The following is a 13141-nucleotide window of genomic DNA, read 5'->3' on the forward strand; positions in this document are numbered from 1 at the left end:
CCACAGTCTCACCCCCCAAGGACCTAACTGTGATAGAGGTCACCCCAGAGACGGTGGACTTGTCCTGGGAGAATGAAATGCGTGTCACAGAGTACCTGATCACATACGTACCCACTGCCCCTGGAGGCCTGGAGCTAGACATGCAGGTTCCTGGGGATGTGAAGATGACCACTATTCGGGAGCTTGAGCCTGGCGTAGAATACCTGATCAGTGTCTATGCTGTGCTCAGCAACAAGAGGAGTGTTCCTGTCAGTGCTAGGGTGGCTACACGTATGTCAGTCTTCTCTTTGGTAGTTTACAAAATGCAGTGCATAATTCTGGACAAAGTGTAGTTAGAGTTTTGTTCTCTGTCTGATCCCAGATCTGCCAGAGCCTGAGGGACTCAAATTCAAGTCAGTGCGGGAAACATCAGTGGAGGTACAGTGGGACCCTCTTGACATTCCCTTTGACGGCTGGAACCTCATCTTCAGAAACACAGTGAGTCCTGGGTCCCTTTATGTTAAGAGAACTTCTGAGATGGTTTAACTCTGGAGTTTATACACATTTTCCTGTAAGTCAAACCAACACACAACCCACTACAGAACTCCGACTTCAAATTCAATACTTGTCTAATGTGCATACATGAGGATCAGCGTGAGTATCCTGTGGAAAATGGTTATTAATGCCAGAATGCAAAAAATACAGCAGTTAAATCTGTTAGCATGTCCTGACAGCTCCAGTGACCATACAGCGACCATACAGATCAAGTGTTTAATGCTTTATTTTACTTTTTGAGCACGCATAGAAGCTCTCCAAACATTGCTGCTGGGAACTGCTCAAAGCCACACACTATTAAACACATCCCCTGTCAGCTCTTACGAAGTCCAAACGCCACCCAGACTACCATTATAAATGATTTGGCAGTTTTTTTCCTCCCACTCGACACATTTTGCCGAGACTAGTCTTTGTAGTAGTTGATGACTGTTGTTTTTTGGTGCTGGCAGAAAGAGGAGGATGGTGAGATTCTGAACTCGCTCAGCCGTCCAGAGACCACCTTTGAGCAGTCGGGCCTGGGCCCTGGCCAGGAGTACGAGGTCAAACTGGAGGTGGTGAAGAACAACAAGCGTGGTCCGCCTGCCTCCAAAAACATTGTCACAAGTGAGTGTACACATGCACACTGCTAACGGGCTTATCATTCTATTATTTTAGACTGACAGGATGGTGTCATTTCAGCAGGATGCACTCAAGGTTCTGATGCTCCTGATAAAAAGGAAAGTCTTTGTTTAGATTAAGATTTGGAGGCAGCTCTCCTGGAGGTGGGGGAGACCTGTGGGCATACTTCATAAACAGTTTGTGTAATTACTGTAATTACTTACTAATGACTAAATTGAAGGAACTTGTGACCTGGTGCTCCGGGCCTATGCAGTAGAGAGTTTAATTGTGCTATATGAAATAGTTTGCAGTGAAAATCTTTGTGCAAAAGAACAAGAGATGTGAGATAACGAGGCAGATCATTAACATTGTGAACAAATTGTATACCCGCGACAGTTAGTCTACCCAAGCTTATCAGTCGTGATGATTAGTTTTCCCATTATGACACTTATAAACACAGGATTTTCAGAAATGTATTCATACATTGAAGGAAAGATATATCTTTAATGTATGGATTCTAGAATAGCAGGAAAAGATTAAATACCAAGTTAAATTGAAAAATACTAATACTTAAATGAAAGATATATATATCAACCTAGAATAGAGAGCATGCAGTAGAGTGCATATTTCTGCCAAATACCCAACTGTCCACTTTTGTACCCACTGAAGATAACAGTCACCTAATGTCAATAGACCAGATTTTTTTCATTAGGATTCATGCATTATTCTCTGAGAAATAAACGCAAATGAAAAACACTCAATCTCACAATGTTAAAGAAAGTGAGAAAAAAAATTCCTTGATCCATCCCTTCATCTGGATCCAGACCGACCAACAGACAGAAAACCCAACACAGGTTAAAACATGATCTCCTTGGCGGAGGTAATGATTACAGTCTCAACCTCTTAACATCAATCCTAACCATTGAATTCAAACACATTTGTGGTAGAAAAAGCCTAAACTCCTTCTTCTCCATTGCTGCTTATTGAGGTGTTGAGAAATAGATATAATCGTGGAATCAATTGTCACCTAGTTGTCTGCATTAAATGCAAAACACTGTTTGTCACCTTTGAAACTTTATGGTTCCTATATCTGGGTTGTTCATGTTGCAGCACCCAACAGAATATTGAAAACAGCCTGACATGTCATGTCAGCCTGACTGATTAGCTCATTAGATTTCATTGCTTTGTTGAGATTTAGCACTGGTAGTAAAAACAGATATGGATTTCCAACCCAATTGGCAAGTTATGAGATATCTCCATAGCTCCGTCAGGCCATAAAACCCAGTGCTTCATGATACTCTGGTGAATTTGGGGCTGGGGGTGAATATAAAAAGAGAAAACATGGTTGAATTCATGACTTTACCTGCTTGTTCAACCACCAGGCTATTTTTAGGTGTCTTTTAGGGTTAAAATATTGCTCCAACTCTTGTTGAGGTTATTAAATGTATATTTTATTTAGAAGTACATGTCAGTGGCTGGCTTCCCAGGCTTAAACCTAAATCTGGACTCAAACTGGTCTAGCTGTTACCCCTGGGAGACTTCTGTTTCAAAAAAAGGTGCAGCAATGTTCACCACATTCAGCACCGAGTTTAATGATGGCAGCACCGTCTAGCAGTGAGTCAGGCTAATTGTATGCTTATTTATGGTGTAAAAATGGTTGACTATTTGCCAGGACAAACAGAAGTATGCTTGGACATGTAATTTGAGGCCACCTTTCTTATGCGCCAGGCATAAAGAGCAGGGCTGGTAAATTACAACATGAACTACGTGTAGAGCATATCAAGGTGCTTTTTGTTTAATTTCTGCAGTGTCATCTGTAACATAACAATAAAAAACGTTATCTATAAAGCATGGTATTGTATTCAAGGAAAAATCCATTTTTTTGTCTTTAGTCTGCACCCCAACAGGTAAATTAGGTGACGTGTGGTGATAGTGATGAGAAAGGGATGATAATGATTAATGATTAATCAATTAATGGCCATTAGGAGCTCAACCGATTGCAAATGTGTTAAAGGAAACACATAAAAACTCATCTTATTATCTTGTTACAAATAACAACTACTTACTTATCAAATATATAAAACTAAACTACTGGTATGAGAAATTGTTATTTTAAAAAATTTAAAATGTAAATGTGTAAAATTTAGTAGTCTCTGGGTTTGATTTTGTTGGCCCAGTTGTTGAATAGTGACCAAAGCTCTGCAGTTAAAATGAAGCCATTATTTTGTGTTATTTCATCACGTATTAAAGTAGCTTGTTGTCTGTTAAACTCCTAATCTAGCCTGCAAACAGTTTTGTTAGGGTAAAACTTCCAACATATTTCATATATTATTTATGACCATTAATGATGACATCATTAAGGCAACAAAAGAAATTGCTCTGCATCCCTCTTATGAAATCATTAAACATGCATTTAAGATGAAGGCAATGTATACACTAGAAACATTTTTAAAGAAAGCAAATTAAAGTATATGTATGCTACGTGGCCAATGGGTTTTTTCTACATGGAAGTTTTGGTAAACAAACATTGTGATTGGTTCCGTCCTTTAGGCACATCATCATTCTTTATGTCCAGTCATCTGGCAGCAGCATGTCTCTATCTAGGCTTTATGTATCTTCATTCCGTACTGGCTGGGAGTTGAAAAGTTAATTCTGTGTAACAAGAAAATTTTGTAACTGTCATGTAACAATTTAAAGTAAGATGGTCTTACTACAAGAGACTTTTCTTGATAGTATTTAAATGTAGTAATAACATTGCAACATGAATCTTGTTATAATGCGATTCTCTTTAAATCAAATCATTAAATCAGAAAGGATAAGCTACTTTGCACTTTGACATTTAGCAGTGATGAAAAAACCTGGCATCAAAAAATATTTCAGTGCATTTTTGACCAAAAATTTGTAACGAATGTATTACATAAAAAAACCTTGAAATGCAAGAAAAGATCCCAAATTCAAAGGAAATAACTGTTTTTCATATCCACTGTTATTGCATGCACTCATGCACACACATATGTATGACCATGTGTCAGCACTACTTGGATTATGAGGTTCAGAGTTCTTCGTGTCACTCAGACTCTCTTAATATCGCCCATTACACCGGCTTGTGGGTGCGTACCGTGGAATTTGCATGCTGAGGGGGTTTTGTGTGATGCAAGCCTTGCCACTCTTCCCTCTGCCGTCCGTCAGTCAAGCAGCTAGGCTAAGAGGGGCGCTGGCCTCCCAGGAGGATGGTATCGTGACACCAAAACGAGACACTCGCAGCCTCCTCAGAAGACAAATCTGTGTTCACCTCAAATCCAGATTATTCATTTTATCAGTGCTGCACAGAGGGTTGACTCTCCTGAAGTTGCTTGTGTGTGACAAATCTGTTTCAGCAGCCGTGGAGAGGAGCCCTTCATGGGGTTGGGAGTTGATCTGTTAGTAGTTTCAATAGCCTTGTAAATGCAAGAGGGCTGTCACATTTTTCAGTACCTGCATTGCTGAAATGACTGTATTGTCGTCATTTAACTCCCTGACGCTCTATGCCTTCAAACAAAACCAACCCTACTGACTCAATCATGTGCTTCATGCCTTCATGGTCTATGGTCAGGGTTCAGTTTCATCCATGAGTAAAGCAGGACACCAGCACTACCAGTCATATATCTTTGATGAAAAATGTCTACTTCTGCTCAAACAAATTCTAGCTGGAAAGTAATACAACTTAGACATCAACAAGTTTGACAGTAAAACAACTCAGTTTTTGTTATCTACTGCTCCAAGGTTCAAGGGGATTCATTTGCCATAATACAACACAGCAGGACTACTAACTTTTCAGAAACCTCATAGTGAGAAAGGGGAGAAGTAATGAATTACTAATGAACCTATTGGTGCCGTAAGTAGTAGTCGCCTCAAAGGCCACAACTCTTAATCCAAAGCCCTCGTCTTCTTCTCCAATGAATATATTGTCAGTCCTCTAACGTAAATCAATGGTAATATCAGGTATGTGACTGTGTCTGCATGACCCTTCTTTTACATTATGTGATGGAACCCGTGGCTATATTCATTTAAATTTGGTGGTCATCATTATACTACTTAAAGGGATATTCCGGTGTAATTCCGAAATATGTGCTGGGACCCTGTTTCTAATGTTGCTGAAGTTTGGTGCTGTTCTGAGCATTATTTGTGGCTTTTTGATGGCGGTTTTATATTTGGACCCATTTACTGCAATGTATTGTTGCTGTGCGGTCGTTTCTGAGGATGCTAAAACTACGTTAGCTAGCGGTCTGCAAACTTTATCTCTCGAGAGGGAGTCTAACACAGTTTCACGGTGTGTTAGACCATGGATTAAATTTACACCGGAATATCCCTTTAAGATTTGAAAGCAGATTTTCAGTTGGAGCAAGTGGGAGCTCGGTAGAAGCCCCTCCATCTGGGTATATTCTCCCATCCCGGGCTATCTAGCTGTAAAAATAATGTAGTAATTTAGCAAGTTGCCCATATTAACACTGAACCAAGTTTGTCTTGTTGAAATCATTCCATCTGTTCACACTGGACATACTTTTTACTGTACTGCCAATATAAACACGTTTTGATGGTCCTGTGATATTTCATGTGTAAAAATTGTGTTCTTCGCAATTTGTAGCAATTGACTTGTATAATGTTTAAGATGAGTGCCTCATCTCAGTGCCTGTCTCATCTTTGAAAATGGAGAGCAACAGTAGCTAACTTTGGTTTAGAAATTAAGTCTGCTGACATAAAACTACTGGCTCCAAGCACAACACAGAACAGAACGCCTTTGACTGCATAAACAAGTCAATATTAACAGCCTTTCATCAAATACCTCCAATCATATGTGTGTGCACCCTGAAAGACATTGGAATTTTGCTAATAAGGTACTTTTAACCTTCAACCCCCCACGCCTTCTTCTCCAGGGATTGATGCCCCCAGTCAGGTGGATGTGCGTGATGTGACAGATACCACAGCGTTGGTGACCTGGCTCCAGTCCGTGGCTGAGGTGGATGGGGTCACCGTCTCCTATGGGCCCAGATCCAACCCTGCTGACCGTACCATGGTGGAGCTGTCCTCTACTGACACCCAGTACCACCTGGGAGGCCTCACCCCCGACTCCCAGTATGAGGTGTCTCTGACGGCTCGGAGGGGAGAATGGACCAGCATTCCTGTCTTTGAGTCTTTCCTTACAGGTCAGACAGCAATAATTTGATTTGCTGTTCAGTGTTTTCTACCTGAATGTTTTACATCATATATTACCACCTTCTTCCCAGAAGAAAAACAGTCCCAGCCAATAACTGTTTATTACAGCCAAGTTCATTGAGCTGTGTGTCAGCTGGGGGCCTGGACCACACATACTTTACTTCTGTCTATATGTTTACGAGGGAGGTTATCCTGCTGACGTGTGTATGTGGACGTGTTTGCTCTTTGAATGACTAAATGTCAAAGACAAATGAGAAAAATCTGCCCGTATCAGACTTGGCTTTAACAGTACATAAGATTTGGTCCTAGATTACATCTGCACTTACATTTATGTTAGGATAGGTCTAAATTTACCACAATGACATTTGTGTGTTGTAGACTTGGATGCCCCCAGAGACCTGCAGACAGTGGAGCTGACGGACGAGAGCATCACTCTTGAGTGGAAGAACAGTCTAGCTCAGGTGGACAACTACCGCATCAAGTATGGACCTCTGTCTGGAGGCGAGCATGGAGAGCTGCTTTTCCCCCCCGGACCCAAGGACAGCACCCAGGCCAAGATCAGCGGTACTGGATCCCAGAAACACACACAAAAAACATCCAGTCAGGTTATATCACTACTATCAGCGTGAACAGAACAGACACAGACACCAGTGTAAAATAATGGGCTGGTGGGCTTTTTAGTTTTCACAATTTCTTAAATATTCATCCCCCCTTATGTGTTAAGAAATAGAAACCCCTATACATTACATTAATGTACAGGTAGTACACCACCTTTAAGGGGTATCCAAAACCATTTTACACATTAACTGTGTTTACAGGTCTTGTGGAGTACGTCTGCATATGTGAAAAAAATAGTACAAAGCAAAAGGAAGAGAAATGTTTGGAATAAAAAAAGAAATATATCTGGCTCTGCCAAATTGTACAGGTGTACATACAGTATACTGTAGCTACTACATACAATTGTTTAGCACTTTCTCATTAATAAATCAATCTTCATCAAGAGTGAAAGCTGTAACTAATTAATTTGTTATTGTAAAAAGTTAATTTACTTATCAGTCATAGGCCATTTATTAGACATCAACAACTTTTGGGTTTACAGGTTCTCAAAAAAATCTAATACCTGCCAATTGTTAATAAGCCACCCAAGGATTTATGAGTTGAAGAGTAGTTGTAAACCAGCACCTGATCAGAACAACCTTTGGGTCAGCAGAATATAGTATGAAGTGTTTATTTTCCTAATTTGTGGTCCCTGTAAAATGGCCAGTGCTATATTCAGCCTGCTCATTTCCAAAATGGGTTGCCTTTGTTTTGTGTTGTGAAATGTTTGCCCGTCTACAAAAGGCTCAGTTTATTAGAAAGCCACCCAAGGGGGGGTTGGCATTCAGACCTTAAATGGAATAACACTGCTGTTTGTGTCACTGTGAGATCTTGCTCAAACAAGAAAAGCAATGCATTTTTCTTTTATCTGCACTGCTGACAATATAAAGCCATGCTTTGAGGTGGATGTGTTTGTTTCTTCACTCTGCTGTGGCATGGTAGGATTAGACACCATAAGAAACAAAAACAAAGCTTCCAATAAAACAGGCTAATAGTGTCTTTGTATGGCCCAATTCTTTGTCCTTGGGAGGCCCATCCCTTGAAATAAAGCACTGAGACCATTCAGCAGACCCCCTCTGCACTCCACACACACCTCAGCACTTCTTTCACACAGTTATTATCTGTAATTGCCTTCACGCTCATGATTTTATTGATAATGAGTTTCCTGGGCATTAGGCGTAATTTCATGCTGCAAAACTCTGTGTGCGATGACCTCTGTGGGAGTTAATAAAGGAATTAGAGGCGATCAGGCCAAGAGACGGCTTAATTGTAGAGACCAAAGGGCCTCCAGAGCCTGCTGTATCATAGCAAGTAGTGTTTCTGCTCCTCGACAAGGGCCCTATAGATCCATCAATGCAAATACAACACTTACGTTCCACAGTGAGCACAGGCTTACCATGAAATGCAATTAGGCTGAAATCTATTGTGCGATCAAACCACATGAGAACCTTTTTGTGTTCGCCAAAGGCAGTGGAGCCATTAACTGAAACAGCTGGCCACTTGACTACAGAGCCCCCCCCCCCCCCCGCATCGTTCATTTGGTGACACCTCAGTGGATTTGTAAGAACAAAGCATGACATTGCTTTTTATTTCTGTATCACATTTTTTTTCCCCCTCGTTATGTAGGCCTGAGACCTGGAACAGAGTATGGTATGGGTGTGACTGCAGTGAAAGATGAGCGGGAGAGTCTGCCGACGACTACCAATGCAGTGACTGGTAAGATGCTTTCACTTGCACAGTACTGTACCTATATAATCTCTTCATACTGTATATGTGCCTTTACTGTATCCACACTGTTGTCTTTTTCTCCTCTGACATTAAACCAACATGCTTTACTTAGAAAAGTGGGCTGGTAGTTGGAACAGCAAAAGCCAGAGTAACTGCAAAGCATAGACTGTAAATAGAACTAGCAAGTATATCCAAAGATGGCGCCTTTCGGTCAAGTGTGAGAATTGCTGACCTGGCACAACGCAAGGTCACTGGTTTGAAATCCTTATCTCCACTGGCTGCATTTCAAAGTATCCTTGTGCAAGATACTGAACCACAAATTGCTCCTGATATGCAGTTGGCCCTTGCATGGCAGCCTCTGACATCAGTGTATGAATGTGTGTGTGAAAAGGGAATCTGATAATTGTAAAGCGCTTTGAGTGGTCAGTAGACTTGAAAAGCCCAATTGAAATTCCATTTACATCCAAAAAGTTTTTTCTAGGTTTACTCACCGGTTAAGCGGCCCACTGACTATGCCCTGTATTGTCTTTCCCACTGGTCCTGCCCGTGACTTCCCACTCAGCCTATAGATTTGTAATGGCATCACGGATTTTCATGGATCAAAAATGAGAAAGAGGAAAGAGTTGTAATTGACTTTGTCTGCAGTTGGAGGTGTCCTGTCAACATTTTAACAGACCTCCCTTTTCAAATGGTGCTCTAGTGAAAATGCTTTTTGGGCCGCAAGGGAATTACTGTGAGTGGCCACTGGGCAGAACTGGGCAATGCTTAGCAGTGCCCTTGTATCCAGGGGCATTAATGACAAACATTCTGAGAACACCCCTAGAGAGCTCGCCTCAAAACCTCTAGCAAGGAGTCCTAGCACTCTGAGCAAGGACATGACCAAAGCTTTTATCTTAGAAAGGAAGCGGTTGACCACTTGCAACAGCAGTTCAAGGGGTGGAGAGACTGTTGGTGCTCTCTCATTTATCTTCTTACTGGACTTGCCTTTGCTGCAGATGACTTCAGCCCAGGTCCTGACTGGACATGATGCTCTCTGTCTAGCACCCATGCTCTGACAGTTGTGGAGCCTCTGCAGCTGATCCAGTGGTGTTGGTACCAATCGAGGGCAGGGAAACACTGCATTCAATGTTATCCCAGAGATAAAAGTCTGTCAGTTCTTAGCAACATGTGTGCTAGCTGCTACAGAGTCAATTCATTGTTAATTCTCACGTATTTTAAGTAGCGTTTCAACCTTGTTGTCAAGTTTTCTCAGTCCTGGGTCCTAAATGTTTTTCACTGGAGCTCTATTAAGGGCTTAGATGCTTCATGAATCTATTTCTTTTCTCTTTACAAGTCTCTGAAAATGTCATGACTGTAACACTACTTTTTACTATATACCGTCCCCCTCGTCCACATTGAGATGGCTTTATTTTCATAGGCTGTACAAAATATGTTCCATCAGAATAAGGAATCACAACAACCCATACTAGACACTTTAGAAGACAGTAATGTGTTTTTAGAGCACATCAAACCTTTATGGAAACTTAACCAAAGGGAATTTTTTTGGATTCATAGATGAGTTTGTCTCTGACTTGTTTTCTGTTATTCTTTTTCTGTGCCCCCCCCCCTTTTATCAATGCACTCTGTGGTATTATACATATGGGTGTCTATATCCTGTGTGTTGTGTGCATTTGAATTTGATGTCATTTCATCCCTTGTTATTTCATTGTTCTGATATTTATATTTGTTCCACCTGTTAGTTATCGTCTGGGTCACTTGATCGCTTCCTATTGGCTGTGGCTACTATACTGGTGGGGCCACAAAGAGCCCTGATAAAGACCCAATGGTTTAAACATGTTGGCTCTTTCAGTGATAATCCTTTTAAAGTTTTAACTACTATAATAAAAGGGAGCAACGTCTTTTTTCTTTACCTTTCAGCCCTGGATGCTCCCAAGGACCTGACTGTTGCACAAGTGACAGAAACCACCATGATGCTGGAATGGAAAAGCCCCCTGGCCAAACTGGACTCCTTCAGACTGGTTTATGTATCTGCTGATGGCCACAGGGCAGAGGAGGTGGTCCCAGGCAGCTCTGAGTCCCATACCCTGAGGAGTCTTACACCTGGCATGCTGTACACCATCAGCATCACTGCCGAGAGGGGCCGCAGGACCAGTGCACCTGCAACCATCTCAGCACCGACAGGTCAGAACTGCAACAAACACACACCCTCAAAAGCAATGTTCCCGACTAAGCCATAGTGCAAGAGTGAAGTGAAAGAAGGAGGAAGCTTATTGTGTTGATCTCAAACACTGACATTTCAGATACTTGCTATATTACTATCCAGATAACATTTCTGGCATTGGCCATTCTCTACCCAATCTTAGCCCACCCCTAATTTTAAATAGTCATTCACAATAGTCATTCTCACTTACCTCAAGTGGTAGTCATGCAGATAATTTTGGTTTTCCAGAAACACTTTCCTAGTTCTAACCCAAAGACGTTGCCCGGATAGTTTTTAGTTAAACTGCTTTCTATTAGGCACACCTGGGCACAGCAAACCAACATAAAAGAACTAGTGGTGATGAAGGCTGACTGTTGCTTCACCTCACGTTGCCTGTCTCTCAGCCAAAAAGCTGCTCTGGAACACCCTGCATAGACAGTAGCCAGCGGCCACCTAGCTTGTACATTCTGAGCCTGCATTGGAGGAAATACCTCCCTATAAGACCAGGTGGCTGTAGTCTATTTGTTGATCAAAAGGGAAACCGAAAGACTCAGGACTGTGGATAAACAAAATGTTGTTCTGATAAAGCAACATTTACCCACCATTTCCACAGCCCTATCGCTAATACAGTCATTTCGAATTAGGAACATGTCCGAGACAATGTGACAAATGGTACTGGTGAAGAAGCAGAGGAGAAAAATAAGGACAAACCGTTGGACAAACCTCCAAACCTCCATTCCCTTTCTTTTTCTGTTTCTCTTCTGGTGCACTGATACAGTCCACCGAATGGCCAATCGGAGTGTTATCTCTCACTGATGGGCTCTGCTGCCCTTTCAACATGCTTTGTAGGCCAAAAGGCCACTGACAAGGGTCGGCTAGCACCAGCAGTGCAGGACACACCACAAGTTGGCCCACAGATGTTCACCAACAGCCCTGACATTGTCACCTACCTGTTGAAAGTATGTTCATTGGGTTATCCAGAATAGCCCCTTCAGAGGGACCATCGTTGAATGTCATTTAAAAAATACTTTAAACTCAGAGTGAGAAAGAGATCACTTGCATAAATCTGCATTTATACCACTAGAAGTAAGTGAGATTTTCTTTCATCCTTTAGGTAAGCTGGCCTCTCGAAACAAAGCAGAGAGGTATTAAGTTTTCCCTTTGACTAATAGTAGCTAGGCTGAGACTGAGGCTGAGAGATGCAGGATATTCACTGTATTATGAAATGTGTGTGAGACAGAGGCTCTTCTGAATGAAGCCCACTGTTTCCATGAGGTTTATAGCTGGTGGCGTGGGTTAGACCAGTTCTCATTAACCACAGGTTCATTTTTTTATCCTTCAGTACTGCAGCCAAACCGAGGCAATGAATTGAATTCATTGTTAACTTCTCAATGTAAGTCACTCTGTCTGTACCCCTACCCAACCCCCAGCCCGAGGCTCATTTATAGCATGTGGGATTATTATTCTTTTTCCCTGTTTAAAAAAAAAAAAAAAAAAAAAAAAAAAAATGTACCACAAAAAGAAAAAGACAAATGGGGTGATTGTGGCATATTTTTGGTGCTGCGGTCAGGGTGCCTCCAAGTCAGACATTTCACAAGGAAATACTCCAGTTATGCAATGAGGGCCCATTAAATGCATGGTTATGGGCAAAAATCGATATGGTGAGCAATAACTGTCTTTTGCTGCACGCTGCCAAGAAGAACAGAATACAGACTTCTCTGTGTGTGTGTATGTGCGTGGGTGGGTGAGTGTGCATGTGTATATGTTTACTCTTAATGTCTACTTGTGTGTGTGGTCATGTGTTATAGAAAGACTGACAGGCTAAAAGAGTGAGATGAAACTGTGTGTGTGTGTGTGCGTGCGTGTGTGTATGTGTGTGTGTGTGTGAGGTAGGGTGGTGTGAGGTAGGGTGGGGTGGGGTGGGGTGGGGTTGCAGTAGGGGGTTCAATGGACATGTGTTCGCCCTGCACAGTGCTCATTCATGTGATAATTGTTGGCGTGAGCCCCACTCCCCTCTGGTTTTGTGTGATTTGACCACGATGAACTGTAGGTCTGTCAGATAAAAGGCCACATGCTGGGACTCCTGTTAAAACATTGTCTCCCAGAATCAGTAGCCCCCTAATCCACAGCCGGGCCGATCTGCAGCCTTTATCATCTCTCGACACATAGTGCAAACACAGATCGCGCTCGTTTTACAGGAGGGATCGTGATAAAGAGGAGGGGTTGAGCGAGGTCAGACGAGATTTTGATAGAGGTTGGGGGTTCTACTCATGCCTGACAATCATCGAAAGG

The 13141-nt window shown here is 42.0% G+C and overlaps 1 protein-coding gene across 4 annotated transcripts in view; it reads left to right on the forward strand.

The window, feature by feature from the left end:
* The window catches only part of tncb (tenascin Cb), an 88175-nt gene that overhangs the window by 56342 nt on the left and 18692 nt on the right, over window positions 1-13141 (forward strand). For all 4 annotated transcript variants that reach the window (XM_030416831.1, XM_030416830.1, XM_030416832.1 and 1 more), the window contains exons 4-10: window positions 7-270; window positions 362-477; window positions 984-1137; window positions 6045-6314; window positions 6703-6888; window positions 8548-8637; window positions 10567-10830. In XM_030416831.1, the coding sequence (XP_030272691.1) occupies window positions 7-270; window positions 362-477; window positions 984-1137; window positions 6045-6314; window positions 6703-6888; window positions 8548-8637; window positions 10567-10830 (1344 nt within the window). The remainder of the gene's footprint in view (window positions 1-6; window positions 271-361; window positions 478-983; window positions 1138-6044; window positions 6315-6702; window positions 6889-8547; window positions 8638-10566; window positions 10831-13141) is intronic.

This window comes from Sparus aurata, chromosome 5, assembly GCF_900880675.1.
Source record: "Sparus aurata chromosome 5, fSpaAur1.1, whole genome shotgun sequence".
Classification (NCBI taxonomy): domain Eukaryota; kingdom Metazoa; phylum Chordata; class Actinopteri; order Spariformes; family Sparidae; genus Sparus; species Sparus aurata.